We start from the raw sequence: 24,063 nt of genomic DNA on the forward strand, positions 1-24,063 counted from the left end.
TTCTCTTTGCATCGTATTAAATCAACAAGATATTTATATACACAGACACTCTAAACTCTGTTGTATCGATGATAGATAAAATTGGCAATTAGATAAAGTAGAGAGAAAACAGGTGATAAAATATTTAACATGGTATCATGGAGAACCTAGATTTTATTAGTTTTCTTTTCATTGAAATAATTACTTCAATTATTTTTCAAAAAAATCAGGTCAATTCATGTTAGGTATAAATACTTCCTCAACTAATATTTCTATTATCTTAGAGATCTGCCAGTTTATCTTTCCTTAGTTAAGAGAAGGAATGTTATGGAAGTCAACTGACTTGTCGGATACTTGATCAGTGTCCCTTTTAGGTGTTAGGTGCACATCTCTAAATTCCCAGTCTAGTGACCTTCTGCTATATCACACTATTATTTATGGAAAAACATTTCTAACTGATATGTGAGATTTAGCAGATGCATTTCCCTCTCCTTTTAATTACATTTAAGAGTTATAGAAACATGAAAGGGTAGGCAACATTTTGGGATAATTTTATTGATTCGGCACAATAGGGCATATCTTTTTTACAGAAATATGGATACATTTGGTGCCTCACAGATGTACTTTTGCAACAGTTAGGGTTAGTAGAGGTAATTCTGCAAAATTGGAACAAATGAAATTTACCCAGCCCTTGTGAAAATTGACCTATTGGATTGTATTTGCACCACAATCTAAGTAAATTTATTGGTGACTTATAGCAAACTATGAATAATTTGGATCAAATGTATGTAGCACTGTCTAGTAGAAAGAGCAGGGTTGTTTTTTTTTTTGTTTGTTTGTTTGTTTGTTTTTGAGAAAACGAGACAGTTTCAAATCCCATTTGTGCCACACATTCACCTTTCCTAAGCCTCAGTTTTCTTATCTGTATAAAAGGGATAATAAAACTAATCTTGCGATATTTTTAGAAAGGTTACAGATAATATATAAAAATGTACAACACAGTGCCTGATACAAAGTAAATCCTCCTCTGTGAGACATACTGTTATTATTAGTCTTAACATAATGAAGCACACCATAATGTCACAAATTACCCTCAGACTGACTCTGTGTCTTGACTTGTAAATATAATAACAGTAATTTTTTCTCACTTTAGATGGAAAGAAACGTCAAACCTGAAAGAACTATTTTTGTAAAACCCAAACAGTTGTGCACACATGGATTTCTGTTTTTATACTACCAGACTGGATCTCAGGCTAATTAGTCTGATAAAGTGATCATGTCAATTGAAACATTTTAAACAAATATTTCAATGTCTTACCAAATTGCAGTGAACATTACCTGTCACAATAGGATACACTCTTTTTTTAAATATTAACGAATAGCGCTAAAGAAAAAAAAGGAACTTGGATTTCAGTATATTAAATTGGTTTCTTTTAAAATTTGGGAGCTATTTTTTGTTCTTTTTAGAAGAAGAAGCCTTAAAAATATGAAAGGGATATGTAATTATAAAGTTGATGTATATGTTTATTCATAAAAGCATAAGAGGGAATGTACATAATGGTCAGCATTATAAAGATTTTGTATATGAGCCAAGGTCTTCAACTTTCTTTTCGAAATTTTACATTGTGTAGATTATAGAACTCTGTATTCATACATAGATTCTTTTGTGCAAGTGGCCGCTATTAAAAATATTGTAAAAGCATTATGGTAATTCTTAATTACTAGTTATTTTTTTATAGTCTAAGGAAATCAAAGGCATTGCTCATAGAATTAATGACAAGAGAAACAATGGTGGGATTTTAGCTCCATTTAGACCACCCACACCTCTCTGAAAGAAAAAAGTACAACCCTAACAAAGTAGTCATTATCCCAATCAAACAACTGAACATGAGTTGTTATTAGTACTTATATAACTAACTCTAATTTAAACACCATGAAAACCATGTAATGAGATCACTGTTATGCTGAAATGGTTTAGAGGGTTTGGGATTTAGTCTCCTGTAATTCTTAAAATCAAATGTCTGTATGGAATCAAATGTATGGTCAGTGGGAAACCTGACTACAGGGTATCTATGAAATTTGTTTTTAATAGTTCTGTCTAATGTCTTTGCTTGCCTAAGTGTAAACTAGTTCCAACATCTTTCAAAAGCAAAGTTTGGGGAGCTTATGTGTTTGAAAAGTACTTTTAATGGATTGTTTGTTTTGTTTATTCTTGGCTCAAGGCAGAAGCATCTTGACATTTACATTGCTGTTTTCCTGCTTTCCAGGATGCTAACAAAAAATTGTTTTGGCCTGAACTGGCTTGAAATTGTCCTCTGAACTTCCACAAGGCCATTCCAGGTATCTTGGAAAGGACTTCCTTTATTATGAATCTGCTTTCAAAGCTTTCATAAGGACACAAGGCCAGCGACCCATACCCACATTTACTGGAAATTACATATGCTGTCCCTTGGCTCACAAACGAACTGTGCTCCTAAAACTTCGGATTAAGGCATTGTTTGTAACTCAGAAGTATCTTGCCAAAGAAACAGTGTTATAAATGTAGTTGCTTAGATAGCCTCTAACAGACTATTTAACCACAATGTAGCAGAAATATTATATATTTGAAAGAACAACAGGACAATATTGCAGCATGACCAGTAGTTTTATTTTAAAGATAATAATGAGACTTCATTTTGAATGGTGGAGCTTCAGGATGTTCACTTTCCCAGAGTCCTTTTTCTATCTAGCAGACAGTACTAAACTGGCTCATTCTACACTGGCTCATGGTTGCTTCCCTCTCGATTTCCCATATCCTCAAATCAAAACCTTTGCAATACAAATGAAGTGGGTGGATGTCTGATTCTCCTCCCCAGAGCAACACTAAATTTCCTATTCTTTTGTAAAATTATCCCATAATCCCATCTAACTACAGTTAATAGAGCAGCAAGGGGTACGTATGTGTATCTCATAAAGGGAAGGGAAGGAAACCCTTATTAGCTTTTACTGTTTGACTGCTGTCTCTTTAAATGTGTAGAGACTAAAAAAGCATTTTTATGCAGATATTCTCTCCCAATATATAAATGTGAGGTCATATTGATACATTTTGCTCTCAGATATGGGAGTTGCCGACTAATAGAAAACCTTTGCCAATCAGATTTTTGATGAGAGGAGTTTTGAAATTCCATAGTTTTTCTATTTGTACAGTAAAGGTTTAAAATCAAAGACCTTTCCATGTCTGTGCAGTTTTGTTCAGTCACTTAAATAAAGGGTGTGGCAACAATGAGTGTTCTCCCTTTTTAAAGACTCTTTAGTCTGGTATAGGGGTAAGTGAGGAAAGGGACAGAACAGCAGCCTCAGGAACTCACACCCTTAAGCATTGCAATGATTTGGGACAAGGCCAGGAAATTTTGCTGAAATTTGCTAAAATAAGCTAGGAAAAATACATATTCATAAGATATTAAGTTTTAAGCATGAAATGGTTAGTGCCAAAATTCTAAAAAGTGGTTCAGACTTCAAAACTTAAAACATGGGAGAATCTGCCCCAGAAGACTATGATGCTTACAAGAGTGTTTCCTGAACACCTAAAAAGTGGTTTGAGAGAAGGCTTACCTACTGGTTTGAGGTTTATCATTTAGAGTGCCCGCAATTATCTGGGAAGCTCATGCTATCTAAATATTACATTTACTCCTTTAAGCACTGCACATCTACTTCCATGACCCCCCATTTTCTATGGGATGTTGCAATCCCTCATTATGCAACCTTTTAACAAATGTTTAAGGGAAGGAAGGGACTGTTTATTGAAAATTAAAAATGAAAGAAATTCCTCACTGCAGTGACCCTATGGAAAGAGTACTTTTTGCATTTCTATACTTTAAAGTATTTCTCCCTCTGTTAAGAGAGATATGGGGAAGAAGCTTTCAAATCCAGAACAGCATCATATTTTGAAGTAAAATAGCAGAATGGTATAAATATTACTTTTATTTTCTAATATTTGTATGAAATTCTGTAGTTTATAAATCACCTTGTCACATTTTATCCAATTTTATCTAAACTTATCCTACTATTAATAGCCCTTTGAGAGTTCCTATTTTAGAGATGAGAAACTGAGTGGCTAATTAGCTTGCTCCAAGTCATTCAAGTAGTAAAAGATAAATGCTTCTACTCACACCTCATTGTCATTTTTATAAATCCTTAATCCCATGGTCTTCCTAAAATACCATTGTTACATAGCATTCTTAATTCTGAAATTTATTCTATTATGGACAAGTGAGATGCTGATAGTAAAAGGCAATATAAAAATTATATTTTATGACAAAAGACGAAAGACAATCCAATGGAGAAAGGATAGACTTTTCAACAAATGGTGCTGGAACAACTAGACATCCAAATGCAAACAAAACAAAACAAAACAAAACTTAAGTTTGATTTCATTGCATTTAAAAACTTCTGCTTTGCAAAAGACACTATGTAGGGAATGAGAAGGCAGGCCACAGCCTGGGAAAAAATATTTGTAATATACATATCTGAAAAAAAATCCATCCAAAATATAAAAAAGAACTCTTAAAATTCAACAATAAGAAAACAACTCAATTTAAAATACAGGCACAGTATCTGAAAGATCACTTCACCAAAGAAGATATACAGATAGAAAATCAGCATATAAAAATATGATCAACATCATATATCATTAGAGAATTGAAAATTAAAACAAGATAGCAACACACATCTATTAGAATGACTAAAATACAGAATATTGATAACAAAAGCTGGTGAGAATCTGGGACCTTACTAGTGGGAATGTAAAAAGGTACAGCTAGTTGGGAAGACAGTTGGATAGGTTTTACAAAGCTAAACATAGGCTTACCATATGATCTAGGAATTGTGCTCCTTAGGATTTACCCAGGGGAATTAAAACTGTACATCCGCATAAAAATCTCCATACAGATATATAGCAGCTTTATTCATAATCGTCAAAATCTGAAGGCAATCAAGATGTCCTTCTATGGGTGAATGGATAAACAAACTGTGGTGCATTATATAGTGGAATATTATTTAGTGATAAAAATAAATTAATATGAAAGAAACTTACATTCATATTGCTAAGTGAAGAAGCTAACCTGAAAAGGCTACCTGCTGTATGTTTTAAACGATATGACATTCTGGGAAAGGCAAAACTCTGCCGACAGGAAGAAAATCAGTGGTTGTCAGAGGCTCAGGGAGTGGGGACAGAGGAATGACCTGATAGAGAAGAGGTTTTAGGGCAGTGGCAATACTCTGCGTGATAGCCTAAATGTAATGGTGGGTACACGCCATTACACATTTGTCAAAACCCGTAGGATACGCAACACAAAGAGTAAACACTAATAGTACCTATGAACTTTAGTTAATAATAATGTTCAGTAGCGGCTCATCAACTGCAACAAATATACCATACTATTTGCAAACTTAATAATAGGAGCGGGGGCTGTGTGTGGGAGGGAAAACTATGTGTGAAGGGTTATAGGTTATATGGGAACTCTGTAATTTCTGCTCAATTTTCCTCTAAACCTAAACTTGCTCTAAAAAATAGTCTTTAATTTATTTTTTTTTTTTAAGAAAATATACTGTAGTGGAGAATACATAGGTTCTAGGGATCAGACTGCTCAATCTGCTTTTGCAGAATAGTAACTATAGAGAATTAAAAATAATCCAATAACAAAACACAGATGCCACAAGATCTCTTCTCCAGACACACCCAGTCCTCACGAGTAGTAGAGCAGTACCTACTTGAATCATAGGAAAGGAAGGAGAGAGAAAAGACTCAGAGTTCTCAAGAAAATACATACTACCCTTCCTACTCAGGCAACAACTCAGATTTTACATTGCTGCATTTTGGTAGTAGCAATATTTTTGTGATGATTTGTAGTTTTCAACACATTTTCACTTATATAGTCCCTGATCATATATGTAGAGTGTCATATGCTGCCCATTGCCTACCAAGCTCAGTAAGTCGGGAGCACTTTGAAGCTTTTCAGTATGCTATCACAGTCTATCACTGTGCTTTTCCTGTTCCATGTACTCAGAATTAGAAGAATTCTTCAACTCTTAATACAGGGAGTGTCCATCCATTGAATCAGATTTTTTTTAGCGCAGTAAGGGACTTCGAAAAGGATCTTTAACTACAGATTATCATATAATTACATGGAGACCCAGAGATACTGACACGCTTTAACTAACTGACTAAATAAATGGACAGAGAGAAATCTCTTTCCACTACCAACCCTGCTTCATCTACCTAGCCCCAGAGGCATCGTAACAACCAGAAATAAGACTTCCATGGCCACTCAGTAACTAAATTCAGCAATTTTTCCTTAATGCCATCTCCCCAAGTCAACCTTTTGCTCTTCTTTGACACCAACATTCCAAATCATTTTCTCATCCCTCCATACTTTCGCCTTCCTGAAGCTTTCTGGTCTCTCTCAACTGCAGTGCACCCTATCTGTAGCATCAGATAAGTTTCCCAACAATGCAGATTTCTTCATGGCTTCTTTTGTATAAAACACGAAGCCCAAACTTTGCAACAGAGTGTTTAAGGGACTCCATAATTTGATTCCTTCCTGCTCTCCATAACGATGAACCTAATAACCACTCAGACTAGTTCCATTTCTTGTTCCCCACTCCCCCCTACATATCACAGGCAACTTTTCCTTTGTATCTTTATTCACACTGTCCTCTTCTGAAATTCTCCCTGTCTTAGTCAGTTTAGGCTATTATTAAAAAAAAAAAAAAGAAAGAAAAGAAAAAGAAAAAGAAAAAGAAAAAGCTGTAGACTGGCTGACTTATAAACAACACGATGTGTTCCTCACAGTTCTGGAGGCTGGGAAGTCTAAGAGCAAGTCACTGGCAGATTCAGTGTCTGGAGAGGGCCTGTGTCCTTGTCCATAGATGGTAGGAGGGCTGAGGGAACTCCCTAGGGTCTCTTTCATAAGGGTACTGATCCCATTCCTAAGGGCTCTGCCTTAATGACCTAATCATTTCCAGAAGGCCCCACCTCCAAATATCATCATATTGGAGATTCGGTCTGAACACATACATGTTGGGAGGACACAAACATTCAGCCTATAGTACTCCAGAATTTATTAGACGTCTTCCCATTTCCTCAAGCCCACATACATTTCTGCTTTTCCCTATAAAGTCCTTCTTGACTGCCACAAGATAATAGTTTCTCTCTTTACTGAATCCCAACAGTACTTCTTGCCTATAGCACTCTTTGGGTATTTTGCATAAATATATTGCAGATTTATTTAAATTATGATTTATGTATCTTATTTCTGGAATTAGTGTAAATTCCTTGAAGGTAGGGATCTTATACTGCCAGTTTTCATCAGTATGCTTGCACAGAGCAATGTTCAATTAAGGTTTATTTATAGGAATGTCAGTCAGTTTTAGACACAACATCATAGGATTCAAAATCTTTGAATAGTCTTATGCCAAATTATAGGGAAATTCTGTTGCATATTCCGAAAAAAACATATGTCAGTGTTTAGTGACACTTTTGTTGAGGCAGTATCCTTTGGGACATGATCAAAATTCCAAATGCAATATTTTGTACAATGAACTTCTGTCAACAACTTTCTTAAAAAGCAAATCACTTTTGACTTCCTCCTTGTATATTTGACGAGAATTGTCATAACACCATCAGGTTGAAGGGTAAGATTCTTACTTGAATGCTATCTCTAAAGGTTGTTTAACATTTAAAACAAAAAAAGACCTCTGTTCACTAAATGTTCTTTGGTACTATGTAATTAACAATTTTATCTTTTCTCTGTATAGCTGTCATTATAAGTAATCAACTTTCCCATATTCTTAAACTGCATGTCATTCTGTTACACCCATCTTTTTACTTTGAACATTTCCTCTCCCATAGAAAATGAGCTTAGAAGGATAATGAGTACAAAGTCTATTGCAATTTTGAATTTTTTTGCACCAAGAATATTTAGAAATGTGACTTTTCTATCCAGAAAAAAATGAAGTAGAATGATTTGTTATACATTTCAGAAATGAAGTAAAATTCATGACAATCTTGAGATAAAGTTCAGCCAGATATCAAATCAAAATGAAGCTATTGAATGTATTTGCACTGTTGGCATATACATGAATTAATACAGCCAAGGAGAAGAATAGCATACATGTATTCCTTCAACAACTATAGTAATAGTTTAAAATAATGCTAGAATATTGGACCATAAGCTTTCAATCCTAAAGTTTGCCATATGAGTTAGAATATTATTATAATCAACATTTTCAGTCTTGTACACTGGAATACAAGGTATCCTGTAATAATGTTATTAACAGGAATAAAAATCACTTGCTTAATCATTATGAACTCAAAACAAGACAAATTTTACTTTTCGATTCAAAATGAGTTCATAAATATTATTGAAGTGGTAGTACAAAATTTACTAGACACATAAGTCAGACCACAAAGGGTCTTCTATATCTAGTGTAAGTGGCAAGAGGGCAAATGGAGAGTTTACTATATCATAGCATTCAAAACTATATATATTTAACATATAATTTTATTAATTTCTGAATTTTCAGAAATTAAAAGTAAAGAAAATAAAATGATCTTGCATTTTGTATTCCATAAATATACATCATATATTCCAAAAATAGAGATGTTATCTTAAAACATGTATACATTTTTTTGGCACTCTGTACTTTACTCTGATTAAGACTTTTTAGTAATGCTAGATTTCATATGTGGTTTAATTTTTCTCTTTAGCTCTTATTATATCATATACTAATATCTTACTTAATTACCTTGATCATTCTGCTTCCACCTCCCCACCACTGGTATATAAACTCATCAGGGCAGGTGTTTTTAACTTGAGGCCACTTTTTATGTCTCTGATGATTACAAGAGTACATGGAGCATACAGAGTGCCTTAAAGATAGCTATTGTAGTAAATGAGCATTTCCCAAAGACTTACGACACAGAGTCACAGTATTAGAAGCCATGATATAAAATAAGGATTTTAAATGTGAATTTGGGTTTGAAGTCATGACAAGAAATCATTAAACATCATAAGGAGACAAAGTTTCTTACTAGAAAGGGGTCTCATTCCATCATCTCATTTTATCGATGTAGAAATTAAGGTGTGAAGAGATCAAGTGATTTGTCAGACAACTGAATTTTTGTACTAAAAGATACCTTAAATCTCATGTACTCCAAATATTCAGGTACTTAGGGCAACTCAGCCTATGTTTTAATATCTGCAGTGATAATGGTTTCACTACCCTATTAAAACATCATATTTAGTCTTTAAAGAACACTACTTGTTAGCAACTTCTTTCTCATATATAATTAAGACTTCTGTTCCTATGTTTCAAATCTTTAGTTCTTGTGATATCCTTTGGTAATACATGGCATGTCTAGTACAGCATATTATTTTATACATAGAGATAGATGGATAGATAGATAGATACATACATACATACATACATACATACATACATACATAGACGTGGTGTAAAGGCTAAATTTGAGGCCCTTTATATATGACAGTTCTGGGCCAAATAGTCTTCTTGCCTTCACTCTTTCTCTAACACCTCTTTGTCTCCTGACTTGTCTCATGATAAACCTTGGAATGAATATACACATATATATGTGTATACACACATATGTGTATATATGTATATATATACACACATACATATATACACATACATATATAAAAGAAACACATACACACACACGCACACACACACAGAGGGTATAAAAAATGCATACACATTTTAAGAAAGGAAAAAAACTATTGTAATTGTACTACTCAATACAAACTGATAACAAAAGATGAATACAAGTCACGATTGACTTCTGCAATTACAAGAGGTGCTCAAAGTGGTTACCATCAGTGTTCAGACACTTCTGATTACGGCAAACTACTGCGTGAGCAACGTTGATAAAAGTGTCCACTTGTTTACATTTTTTCGGTGTCCCTGGTATATATAGGTGTGTGTGTGTGTGTGTGTGTGCGTACATATATACACATACATATATATATATAATATATATTACACATACACCCATTATATAAGCACAGAAAAGTATGTATATTTATATTTTGTGTCTTATAGAAGAATCAAACAGTTAAAAACATTTAAAATATGTAATAATCTTTTAAACTACATTCTCCCTCTTTGTTTAGTTGCTGATATATCAGGAACCTCAAAAATAAAACCATGTCATATTCATCTCATCCTTTAAAAGTCTAAAACGAATTTCCTTCCAAATGAAAATTGTTTGATTAAAATATTTGTTAAAATGTTTAAATGTTTTTCAAAAATCACTCCAACTAAATAATCCCATGGTTGCTTCAATATTCATCTAAATACTACTCTCCCTTCAATATTAAACTTTGTGAAAGCCCACTTAGAATGAAATTTTTAGGTCCTACTAGGACAGAATGGCATGTGTTTATATCCTGATTCACTCATGAAAGTGTATTTCTCCCAATATAACCTACAATACCATTTTGTTTTTTAGTATCCATATCATGTTCGACCCATTTTGTTAATGTCAAAAAAATTCTTAATCATTTTCTATATGATACTGCTACACCAAGTTTCCTTTCTTGTATATTTATGCAGTTGAACTTTTCTTTGGGGGAAGAGAGTGGTCCTCAAACTGGAGCTATAATAACTGCTTTACATTTAAAATAAATAGTGTTTTTTTCACAGAGGATACATGTTCTGAAAGTCAAACATAAAAAAAAGTGTAATTGAGGGGTATAAAAATATAAATGTTGAGACACATATCCTACCTATAAAACCCTGGTGGCACTTGCTGTACCAGGAAGTTCTTCTCCATGTCTTGAAGAATGTCATTTAGCATTCTGACCCGGACAGGGTCTCTCTCCTTTGGATCATTAGCAGGACGCATCTCGTCCGACTGAAAGAGTTCAGCACTGTCCCGCAGGCGTGTGGCCTGGGCTAACAGTTGATGAGTGTTGGGTTGATAACCTGGTGAAGATAAATAAGCTCATTTCAGAAGAGATGTTTTCAAAGGAGTAAAATAATCATTTTATAATCATGATGTATTCATTTCATCAAAAATATTCTGTATAAACATATTATATCCTACGAAGAGTATCGGATTTATTACTACCACTAATACTACTACTAATAATTACCTCTAATAGTAATATCAGTAAATAGGTACAAATAGCTGAGAGACTGCTATGTTCCAGACACTGGGTTAAGCACTTGATATAATTATCTCACTTAATATTCACCAAACCTTGTATTGTCATGTCCATCTCATAGAAACAGAGAATTAATTAAAGTAAGCAAATTGCCATGAGTCATCAAGAAGTAAGTGACAGGCCAGAATTAGTAGACTGATCTTTCTGATTCAAAAATCCATGCTCATGGTGGAGTACCTGTATTTCTAACGGCGGAGGGGGGATTCCAAGAATAATTATCATTGTCTTTTCTGAGAACATGAGATATATGAGAATGTGTTGCTATGAGTCGATTGGGCCCTTTCTTCTTTACTAAAATTCTGTAATTTGAAGTTAAAATACATATTTGATTTGCACATACACTGAAATCTATCCTGTATACTGTTTGCAATGTTTCGTTTTGATTTTGAGATGATTTTTGTCTGTTTATTCGTTTGTCTAACTTACTGGAGTAATCCTGATGTGAATGGTGATAGCAAAGGGACTGCAGGTCATTCCACTAACTAAGAGAAAGGTAGCATTAGTATAATGATTACAGCCGCCAGATCAGGGAGCGAGACCACTGTAGTGCATTCCCTGCTCTACCACTCAGCAGCTGTGTGACACTGGGCACGTGTTCTCATTTGTAAAATAGACATAATAGTAACACCTGCTTCATAGATTTGTTATGAGGATTAAATGATAAATACTTAGAAAACATTTGCCTACATATAGGCAGTTCCCAGCTGATGTGGTTTTATACCTTATTTAAAAAGCACTCTTTTATTACACTATAAGAGGGGGCATTCCCTCATTATCTTCTTCCAGATATCCCCACCATTAGAGTCAGTCCTTGGGTGAGGCAACAGTTAGAGGGTCATTCTCAGGAGATTAGGTACAACTGACTCCAATAAGTTCAGCACATCATTACAAAGGATTACTTCAAATCAAAGTGATGAAATGAGATGTACTTAGTAAGTCTAAGCGGGCAGTATGTCATTGAGATAAGCAGATAGAGGAATAAAAAGAGGCCTTATAGCATCCTCATTTGGGGATGTCTTGGGCAAAAGGGAAAGATCACAAAGGGACTCTTTCTCCAAGTGAAGTCCTAGGGTTACCAGTTCTCAAAACACCTGGTCTTTGCGGAAATGCAGATTCTCTGATCTTCTGACTCTCTCTAGGGGTTGAGCCTAGGAATCTCCATTTCAACAGGGTACTCAGATTATGCCATACCATTTCAAGTTTAAGAAGCACTGCAGAGAGGTGATATAGCTAAGAAAAGGAAAATTAGGTTAGAACTATAGCTGATGTATAAAATATGTCTGCGGTAGATTTACCAACCTCTAACACAATCGTCTTTTTGTCTCTCATCTTCATTTGATGGGGACCATTTTACATGTCAGTGTTTTAAAGCCTAGCATAGTTCTGACACTCAGTAACTGCTTACTGAATAAACAAAATCAATTTAATAAAGTCTTTTTAGAACAAAATTCAACAACAGAAGAAAACCATATACAGATAGGTGTTTTTTATGAGGGCTACAAAGAGATAGCCCTCTTTGTAACTCTCTATTCACTGATATTAACAATATAAATAAAATCAGTTGTAGGAGTTCACATTTTTTGGCATTTTGATGTTTTTATCGTGCATTTCACATCCATTAATCATCCTTTGATTTCACAACAAAACTTGAGGTTGTGTGAGAGGATATTTTTGTTCATTGAGAAAACCTAGCCTCCCCCAACCCCCGAAATCAATAAGAAAACTAATGTTATATTAGAAAGAAATGCTTTATCTTAAATTATTATGGTTCATTAAAGTTAATATATGGAGAACTTTCAGGGAACACTGTGGCACAAGGAAAGAAAAAGATTTAGTTCATACTGGAAGTGAAAGACTGAACAACAGAAAAAACAAGTTTGACATCCTTAAGAGTCTTCCATTTAAGAAAGAAAAATCTGTTCTGATGTAACATACACTACAGAATTGAAGACATTACTACTGAATCAAGTGAGACAAATTGTACCATTCTACCTTATTTAGTTTAAATGAATTTATCTTTCATGGTGGTGTGGACGTTGAGAATTGACAGCTTTAGGACCTGGCTGGACCCAGAAAGGACCCTGATAGTGGAAGCCTGCCATCCATTACATACCCTATGTATTACTTTGAGGATTTGAAGCTATAAATTGAAAAGTAGCTTTACTCTCAAAGTTAACACAATCATTCTGATACATAACTAATGTTCCAAAGATTCCTAGTAATCATTTCTGTGCCAATTAAAGCTTGTTTTTCCCTTTAAATAAGGCCCAGAAAGTAATGTCACCATTTTCATATAGGTTTCTGTGACCCCCAAATGATCGGTCCTTCATGATCCTTAGCAACCCTATTGGAATGTTAGCTCTATGAGGGAAAAGATTCTTCTATTTTGCTCACAACCATTTCCCCAGCACCTAAACTGTGCCTAGCATATCATTTAATGAATGAACATGTAAATTATGTATGTTGATCATAGTGTCATAGCATTTGTAATATTTTAATCATTATCTGCCTTGTCTCGTTCCTTTCCTTGACTGAAAAGAACCCCACAAGATCAGCAAATATGTTTTATCTCTATTTGTATCTCCAGATCTTAGCACAATACTTTGCCTATGGTAGTCATTTATGTATTAACATTTTTGTTGAATTATAAGATGTCTTATTTAAGATATATTAAATAATGCATATAAAATAACTCAGGCAGATGTTTGGCACATAATGAGCCTCAACAAACATTATTTCCTTTACTCTCTTGCTGAAATCAATAACAGTTGCAAAGGAAAAGAAAACAAATAAAAAAGAGAAGAAGCTATTTTAGGGTAATGGTAAGTTAAACTGAACTAAAATTTGGACTACCAATAACCCATAAAAAGTAAGAATATATAAAACTTCATTGAAGGCACAGTGACTGTCAGAAAACAGAGAACTAACTGATGCTCTTAACAGTTCAGATTGAATAAGTAATAAGTCTTAAGAAAATAAACTAGGAGCTAGAGATTTCTCTCAGAGAGGGTTAATACAATTGTCTTGAAGTAATATGTACATGGAGTCTAAAAACCAAGGAATTGATATCAAAAAACAGAGAAGAGCCTGCTCTACTTAACTACCATCAGTATGGTCTTGAAGAGATTACTTACTATTAGTGTCCTTCAGTGGAAAATGGGAAAAATGGTTATTTCTAAGCATTCAGATAAATGCAAGTTACTGTCATCAAAGTGCAAAAACTAAACACAAATTACTACCAACTTATTTTTTTAACGGCATGCCAAAAAAGAAAACAAAAACAAACAAAAAACAACTGTAACAACTTCACTAATGATTTTATTCTTAGAAATGTTACTTCTTATCACTTCCTCCAATCCATGGCACCGCCCCCCCCCCCCCCCCCCCCCCCCCCCCCCCCCCCGCCACCCGGAAACTGTATCACACTCCTCTCATACAAACTAATCAGGATACCCAATGTATTTTACAGTGTCTGTGAATCTGGAGCCATTTTTTTGTTTTGTTTTGTTTTTCTTCCCATGGGCTGGCATATCAAACCTCTGAAGAATAAAGGGATAATATAAAGCGTAAAGGAATGAAACAATCTTTAAAAATGATCCATCTGCATCTTTGCTCCCGATGAAAAGCCAACCATTAATAAGTCTTTATAGTATGGCAGAACAGATAGATTTGTGATAAATATTTAAAAAATCAACCTTCACACAATACAAAATAATTGAGACTGTCTAGTGAAATTATCTTGATATTATTCAAGAGACAATTGAAATGTACTTCTATATTTCCAACAAAAAACAATTTGTATTTTTTCCTCCATCTCAAAGCAAAAAAATAAATGTGTTTTTAGTAAGTACTTATTGAGTCCTATTTTTTGTGTTATTCTGTAAGTACTGGGAGAGAGACAAAGACATATAAGGTCAAGTCCCTAACCTTAATAGGTTTCTAAACAAGTTAGAAACAATACACACACGAAGAATAAATAGCGTCAAATACAATAAATGTTCATGAAGATGACTGAAGAGTTCGTTGTATATAAGACTATTCCAAGTAGATACCAAGAAAAAAGTAAACTTGAAAGACAAATCATAAAATTACCCAGAAATCAAGGGCATCTCAAATGGAACACTTGAAAGTTCTGGGACTTTATTTACATTAAAGCAAGTTGAGGTAGGTGTTCCACCTATAACCAGTAATATGATTAGTCTCCCCTTCCTCTTCCCTCAGTCCTCACACTTCTAGAGTTTGAATCTACTTCTAACTTAAACCCATTCTTTTTTTTTTCAGCTTGTTATGGAAAAGACAGAGATGGATATTATACGCAGTGTTCATATTAATTGAAGAGGAAGGAGAGAGAATAGAAGGAAGCAATGGAGGGAGGGAAAGAAAGATTGTCAGTCAGTAGATATTGAGATGGATTTTGAGATCTAAGCAAGACAATTCAGGAGAGGCTTTAAAATACACTGGAGTAATCATATTACTACTACTCAGAGCATCACCTGTCTTCTAGCCAATCATCACTCTATAGCATCCTCCCCTCAAGATAGTGTGGTGTAGTGGAAAGCTCAGGGGTTTTGGAATCTGCCAGACCTATATTCAAGCACTAAACCTCCAATTAAATATATACACCTGAGTAACACACACATATACACATACAGACACACATGCACATATCTCTGTCAGGAGGTCCAGAGGCTCAGTTTCTTCATCTCGAAATTAGTTTTAACAATACCCAGCTCAGCTCATGGGGCTAGAGTCAGGTTAAATGTCACAATGAATATAAGGCATTTAGCACAATACTTGGGCTTCGTGGAGCGACTGCTAAAGTGCCAAGGTGTTTCCCAGAAAACTTGTTCCTCCTGAGGACCTTTGATACAGGACTCTAAAACACCTTCCGATAGTAAATCAGAAGCTCAAACTGACTTTATACAAGTCCTTTTCACAAGGCCTCTAAGACTTCTGGGTAAGACCAGTGATTACAGTGCTGACTGCACCACTCTATCTACACATGTTCTAGCCTGCCAGGATCTGGGACCTGCACAAACTACTTCTTATCCTGAGACACGTCATAAATTGATGAGTTTCAGCTTGGCATAAATCTGCGTGTATTGTCGGTTCTACAATTCTTGGATGCAGTCATAACTGTCTTATTTTAAAGAATGAGTTTCATATCTGTTATTGTGGTCCCTCTTAAGAGTTTCAAAATCTGAAAAGTTTTAAACTTTAGTTTATTTCCATTTTTCTACCTTTTGCTTCTCTTTTCTGGCTATATTTTTAAAGACTCACTCAATTTCATTTCAAATTAAGAGTAAAATGTACTGGTCATACCCTAAAACTACATTTTTTATATCAAACAAACACAACCTTTTACTTTAATAGTATTTCACAGAACCTATTCTTATATAGATGAGCTTATCACAGTTTCAAAGGTGCGAACAACCGTACAATCACAGTGAAGAGTTTACTGATTTATAGTGACAAGAAAAAGTATGATTTATGTTCCACAGAACACAGTTGTTAAAAGCAGAATAGAAGATTATTTTTGAGGAAAAAATGTATGTCAATTAATGCCATCTTTAAAATATCTTGTGGTATCACTAAAGGGAAGAAAATAAATTGCCAAGGGAAACAACAGTCCTTTATTGTCTTACATTTTCTATTCCTTCTACTGCCTTTTTAAATATGATTCACAGTGAATCATCTCAGCTGGTTATTTAAAAAAGTTAAATAAACATTGGTGCATGTAGAGAAATGTGGGAGCTAGTACACTATTGATACTCAAATAATCTAACATTGATTTTACAATGCATAGATAAAAATATATTATTTAAAGATGAAATACACCAGGAGACAGTGGATAATTGTGTCTAAACTGAATACAACAATTTATTTATTTATTTATTTATTTTTTGCAAAGATTACAAAGTGGTATGTTTACAAGAATCAGGTTGGCCACTTTTTTAAAAAAATAAGCATCGCATTCTAAAGATTATCTAGTATTCTGCAGATTATCCAATGATCCAGCTAGCCAAGGAAGATGAAAATCTAGCAAGACTTTCAACATATTGCATGGAATGGGTCCATCTGACTGGTGCAGAAATTAACCCAGGGGCTCTTTTTATGGACCACAGATGCTGCACTGTTTTATGTTTGCAACTGCATGATCTGGTTATTAGCTGCTTTGGAAGAGTGAGCAAAAGCTTTCTTGAATGAATTAAATTCACATGGGGTTTATTTTTTTATCACTCTCTTCCTGAGGCAGAAAATTGGAGTTGTATATATAATAACACGTGTGAGTTTAATTATGTTTGACCAAACCAAGAAACTGAAAAAATAAAAAGAAAGACTTGGATAAAATGAATCAACGTGAGGGCAAGGGGACTCTATGTTCTATTGCAAGCCAAGATTAAAAGTATAAAAAAACAAACCAAAAAAAAAAAAAAAAAAAAAAGCAAAAAACAAAAACGTTTAAAAGGATGGCCAGGGAGGTGATGCTCATATAATAATGGACTCTAGTGCTATCTTGTCATGGACACAGGGTTTATCCCGGAAATAACACTTAGGAAAAAAATTCACCACATAATAAATCATCACTCTGTTGGGAAAGTAGGAAACCTTATGTCACTAATACTTCAATTACTGTAGCCATACATAAATTGTAGGTACTGAAAAAAAAAAAAAAACACTGAAAGAATTTGGATGAAGTACTTGGAATAGGTAAGGAAATAATGATCACCAAAGGAAGCTGCATGAATTGCAACAAACTGTGAAGATGGGAATAAACAAAAGACAATGAAGTGTAATTCTGAGGAATACAAAAAGGGATCATGTGCTTAGGATAATAATTAAGGGATATTATACAAGAAAAATATGAGTTCAGAGAGAAATGTGAGGGAAAAAAATAGTTTGAGGAGACAAACACTGACAAAGTAGAGACAATCAGATTTTATTACAGACACAGCTGTCTCAAATCCTTTTTTGAGACTAAGCGTAGAATATCAATAAATGAAATACAATCTTTAGCACAGTCAGAATCCTTACAAAAATATAAGGGAAATTGATACTAAACATATTGTGGGGACAGAGCCCCAAAAAGCAGTTTCCAGGCTCTCGGCCTCACATAGAAAGGTGCTGGCTCAGGTAGTAAATGGCCATCGACTGTGATCAAATGGCCATCAGCTGTGGCTAGTTGGCCGTCAGCTGTAACCAGTGAGCCTTTGGCCACTAATATAACTGCCGTGGCTAGGCTAGCAAAAAAAAAAGGGGGAGCTAGCAAGAAGATGGTGGCTGAGTCTGCAAGCGGCGCAGTGAGGGTTGAGAATTGTGTTGCTCCTGGTTCCTGTGTCTCCAACCCAGCCACCAGTGAGAGTATAGTGGTGTGACTCCCCTACCTATGGCTCCGTGGGTGTTCCTTTTTGGCCTAGCCATATCCTGTGTTTTTGTGTGGGGAGTGGGACCAGAGACCCCGCCGGATGCCCCGCACGACACTTGGCGCACGACACTTGGCGTAGTCGGCAGGACCCCCTGCACTACAATATTTTCAGGAAATTGTACTCAAGGGTTGGCCAATCTATCAATTTGAGCAAGCAATGTAAGATACTTCTCAGAGAATGCTTTTGGGTTTAAGTTTTTGTCACACAAAAAGGTCAGTTCCAGAAATGTCAGTTCAGGTCAAACCACTAGAAAACTAGCAAGATTCAGAACTCCGACAGGAAAAAAAACCTTCCCTTAGAATGTTTGGATTTTTAGATGGACTGCTTTGCATTTCTTAGGGAAAGCACAGAGCCAGGTATCTAGTGTACTCATCCTTTACTCTCTCAGGCCGCTCTAGAGTTGGAATTGATGGTCATTAAAACCAAGATTGGAGACAGATGAACTGAGGACTAGACTCATACAATGTACACAGTCACATTTTTAATTTTACCAACTGGGTAATTTATCTTATATTTCTCAAAAAGAAAAAAAAAATAGACAGGTCTCCATCACTTGTGGTTGTAGAAAAGAAGCAAAGTGATGTTTGAAAATATGAAAGCACAAATCTAACAGAAAACAGAGTACTTTCCTCAGTGGTATTATCACCTTGAAATACTATCCTTCCTTCTAAAATGAAGTGATTGCTTCTACTGCATTATCAGAGCTAATAAGAAAAAAAAGTCAGATAAAATCAGCATTGCCGGTTTTTCAAAGAACCGGAGGAAACGCTGCCAACAACCATTTTACGTTTAGTGAGACAATTGAGAGGTGGCAACAAGCCACACAGGTTGAAATTATGTTTCCTGCTGAGTCTGGCTTACACTAAATAAATGTGTACATAGCCAGATCAAATGAAAATGACTTGTACTTTATTTGTTCATTTGTAGATTTTATAATCATGCTAAATAATTAACATCTAGAACTCCGACAAAGAAAAATAGCAGATTAACAAAAAGCATCAGAATTACATAGTCATTGATTAGTTTGTAGTGCTGTTTTATACATTTAAAAGTACATAAATTGAGAAACAGTAAACCTAGTAGTTATTAACTGCTCACTCCTTAGTCTGCTTCAAGGGTCAACGGTGTGGTGGTATTCTATTCTTGACACCACCTTGTGCCCCTGCAAACTAGTCCCATTGCCTTGTATGTGAATTTTTTGGACATAACGTTTGTCACAAGTACATCTGAAGCATATCAGTTATCTTATCAGTCACTATTTACAGTACACCTCCATGCACTGCATATAAATATTCATTCTCTAACTATTATGTGTTTGGCATTGAACACATATTAAGAGCCAAGGTCACTCAGTCAAAATGAGTTTTCAAGAACCACCCAATAAATCAACTCAAAGAAATTATTCACTTGTAAATTATCCTTCTTTCTGGTGGTTGTGAGAATGGTAGAGAATGGTCTGCTGCTATCGTAAACTAGTGTAATAAATAAACAAGATGGCCCCTTGTCAAGGGGTAAAAATTACACCATTGAAAATGCAATTGGGTTTCAGAGACCTTCATACTTAAACTCTTTGCAGAAAGGAGAAACAGTATTTTATAGTTCAGCCTTGAAGGTCTTTTTTTTTTTTTTTAAACTGTAATTGAGAACTGAAGACTAATCACTGTTAACTGTCATACAAAATAGAAAATATATCCACAATTAAAGCTTGTATTAAGCAGTAAAATTATATGTTTCATTTAGCTACAGGAACTCTGTTTAGCTAATGAAATAATCTATCATCGTAGACAAAACTGAAATTGAAATATTTACTCAGTTGTTAAGAGGTGTCCATTATTCACACATTAGCATATTAAAGTATTCATTTTAGAAATAAGGTTATAACCAAAATAGCCAAAATAGAACAGCTAATCCGAATTGCCTACAATTCGGCAAGCATTTGAATAACCTGTGACTATGAGACAGAGAAAATAATTTTAAATCATGATTACTAAAATACAAAAAAAATGTATAGCTTAAAGGTGACATATCATATACATTTGATCAAATATACCTAAGCCATGATAAAAGAAAAAAAAATCGTGCATTTTGTTTATTTATTTATTTATTTATTTATTTATTTATCATCATCATCATCATCATTTTGTATTGGGAACATCTCAAGCCCGGCTGCATCTTTCTGAGTGAAAAGTGACAGGAAGACCCAAGGAGATTCATATCAAAAGAAAACAAAACTGAAAAATAACCAACAACCAAATAAAAAGCTCTTCACTTAAAGCAGAAGTAATGTGATGATAGAGCAGCAAGAAGCCAAAATTCCCCTGGCTCCTCCACTGAGAACCTTGGGTTTCAGGGAGAGGTTCACATATACTTAGAGGTATCTGGGATTCAGTAAAATCTCCGTAGAATGACTACAGTTCCCTCAACCCCATGCCCTGTGTTGACATGCTTTTAGATATAACTATTAAAGAAAGGATTAATAACCCGGCCTAGTCTCAGAATATTTTCTTTTTACCTTGTTGCTTTAACTGAAATATGGCTCTCCCCTAATGACATTGCTTCCACTGCAGTCCGGTCAGGCAGTGGTTCGTTCACTCCTATGTCCTTTCTACCACTAGCCCTTAGAAGAACAATATGAAATATGAAATATTGAGGTCACTGCTCATTTTCTGAAAATTTAGCTCTTGGTTCAATTACTCCCTCTTACAAGAATTACTCCTGTGTTAATTCTTGGCGATTTCAGTATGCGTGTAGACATACACTGGTTTTTCTTTTCTTTAGCCTCTTTTCTCCAGTGATCAGCTACCACACTTCCATGGTCATAACTAGCCTGCACATTTTCATTACCAATATCTGCACTCTTCATATAATCACACTTTGAATAATCCCACATGCTGGCCACTGGCAAATAAGTATTCTTAGCTCACTCCCTCTCAATTTTTTTGATCTCATGGAGAAATAACGTCTATTCACCCTCTTTCCTTCTTTTTTGCTCATCCTTATTCCCATCATATCTTCATTTTATTCCATAACCCAGTTTAGATACTCTGGTCTATCACTCCTTTTTTTGCATGCAACTTTCAGTTTCCTGTACTTACCTAGTTCATCGTCCATCTCCTAGCAAAGACCTAGCCCTGATTTAGTACACTTCTTCCTGTTCTATGCCTGAATTTCTATCTGAAGGTTGGAAAACAACAGCAACAACAACCAAAAAACCCCAAAAAACCCCACAATTATGCTGAATATAGATATATGTATATACATATATGTGTATTATATGTGTATTATATTAGAAATAAGGTTATAATATATATATACATATATATGTATATATATGTCTACATATATACGTATATATGTACATGTGTATATGTACGTATATATGTATATATACATACATGTATATATATACATATATACGTGTGTGTGTGTATATATATATATATATACACACACACACACATATATCTTCTGAGCTCTTAATGCTGTTCAAAATACTTACCACATTTTCATAATTCATTACTCTTCCTCCCTCCTAAAAAAGTACTGTATTGTTTTCCAATCTAAAAATGACTTGGCATATGATCTTCCTTCCTTCACATTTTCATGGATGTCTTAATATCTAAGGTAAAGCCCTTTTCCCCTATGCTGCTGTTACTCAAGAAAATCAGGCCAGCATTCCCCCTTCACTCTCTTTGATCAAATCTTGACCCTCTGCGGGATCATTCTCATCAAAATAAGAACATGCTTATCCTTCTCAACTCCATACTTACCACCTACCATCACATGTTCCTAATTTATCTCCTCCCATTCTCTTTGGAACCCCTCTAATTGGGCTTTTTCTTATACCACTTCTCTAGAATTGTTGTTGAGGAGATCACCAATGATCTGTAAATTGCTAAATCCGATAGTCAATTCTAAGTCCTCATTTTTCTTGACCAATCAGCAGTATTTGACACAGTGAATTATTCTCTTCTCTTTGACAGATTTTGTTCTCTTGGATTAAAAATATCAAATTCATCTGTTTTTTTCTCTTACTTTTTGGGTACTCCACCTCAGTCTCCATCTCTGATTTCACCTTTTGGCCCAGTTTCTGAATTTATGAGTATCCCCCTCCCAATTCTTAGACCCTTTTCTTTACTTTATCTATACTAAATCTCTTTGTTATCTCATTTGGGACAACTCCCAAATTTATATTCCCAGACCAGATCTCTTCTCTGTACTCTGGAGAAAACTACAGTCAGCTCTGCTATAACACGTATATTGAGAATGCAAATTTGTTCCAATTACTTTGGAACAAATTAAACTAGAATAATGCTAATTTAAAAATTGTTTTGACTTATGGCAATTTTGTTCCACCATGTATGTATGTTTCTTAGGTTCAGGGATTTTAATTTTGTTTTATGTGTTTATTTAGCTGCTTGATTTTTTGTTTGTTTATTTGTTTTATCATAGAACTGTACCAGGAATAGAGTACATGGATACTCAAAAAGTATAAGTTAAATGAATGAATTAGTGGATTCAGGAGGTCTTGTAATGTCAGTGAGAACTATATGCACATTTTTTTGTATATAAGTAATTCTCTGGGGAGAGAGACTACACTAATTTTTAGATTATGAAAGGGATCCCTAAATACCCACAAAACCAGAGTCATAATTCTAATAATGACTCATTAAGACATTATTTGACTTTCAAAGTAGCTGATGTTACTTAAAATGCTCAAATTATATGTAATTATAATGCTAAAATACTGTGTTTACTTATGGATTTTAGAAAGTAAACCCAATTGTTTAAAAAATAATAGAACTTATTATTTCAAATGGCAATAGTGCTAATACATTTGTTTTTGTTGATTTTATTTCTTTAAATTTTTTAAAAAAACTTTTTATGTCTTTATTGCAAACATAGTATACATTTATCATAGAACATTTGGACTCAGAAAAGCAACTTGTAAATCATTTTTAATTCTATCATGCAATGTTAGTATTTTGCAATATACTTTTTGAGGCTCCTTCTTTGCATGCCAGTTATTCCTTTATAGATGAACTAATCTGTTACATAAATAATGATATCTTCCTTTTGTTCTCTGAAAAAAAATTAAATGTTTACACAGTACCAGCTAAATTTTCTTAACTATGAAAATTAGAATTAAAGAAAAAGCAGAACAGGCTATAGAACCAGTAAAATAGATGCTTAAAAGAAAGCCTTACAGAAAAGGATAATCCTTAATATTCCCAGAACTTTACAGTCCTTTATTTATACCAGCTCTATTCTTTTTTTGCAAAATGTCATATACTTGGTGACTCTGTCTCAAAGCGCAAAATATTCTAGATATAATAAATTAGAAGTGGAGGACACAGTGAGTGCTACAAGTAGTCACGTTGAGAACAGTAAGATAGAACTTTGACAAAAGTAGAAAAGAAGAAAGCTAT

The 24,063-nt window shown here is 34.4% G+C and overlaps 1 protein-coding gene across 1 annotated transcript in view; it reads right to left on the minus strand.

The window, feature by feature from the left end:
- NAALADL2 (N-acetylated alpha-linked acidic dipeptidase like 2) overlaps nucleotides 1-24,063 on the minus strand; it is an 890,763-nt gene that overhangs the window by 34,918 nt on the left and 831,782 nt on the right. The window contains exon 13 of the mRNA XM_033130693.1: nucleotides 10,767-10,965. Within this exon, the coding sequence (XP_032986584.1) occupies nucleotides 10,767-10,965 (199 nt within the window). The remainder of the gene's footprint in view (nucleotides 1-10,766; nucleotides 10,966-24,063) is intronic.

The sequence above is a fragment of the Rhinolophus ferrumequinum genome, chromosome 2 (assembly GCF_004115265.2).
Source record: "Rhinolophus ferrumequinum isolate MPI-CBG mRhiFer1 chromosome 2, mRhiFer1_v1.p, whole genome shotgun sequence".
Classification (NCBI taxonomy): Eukaryota; Metazoa; Chordata; class Mammalia; order Chiroptera; family Rhinolophidae; genus Rhinolophus; species Rhinolophus ferrumequinum.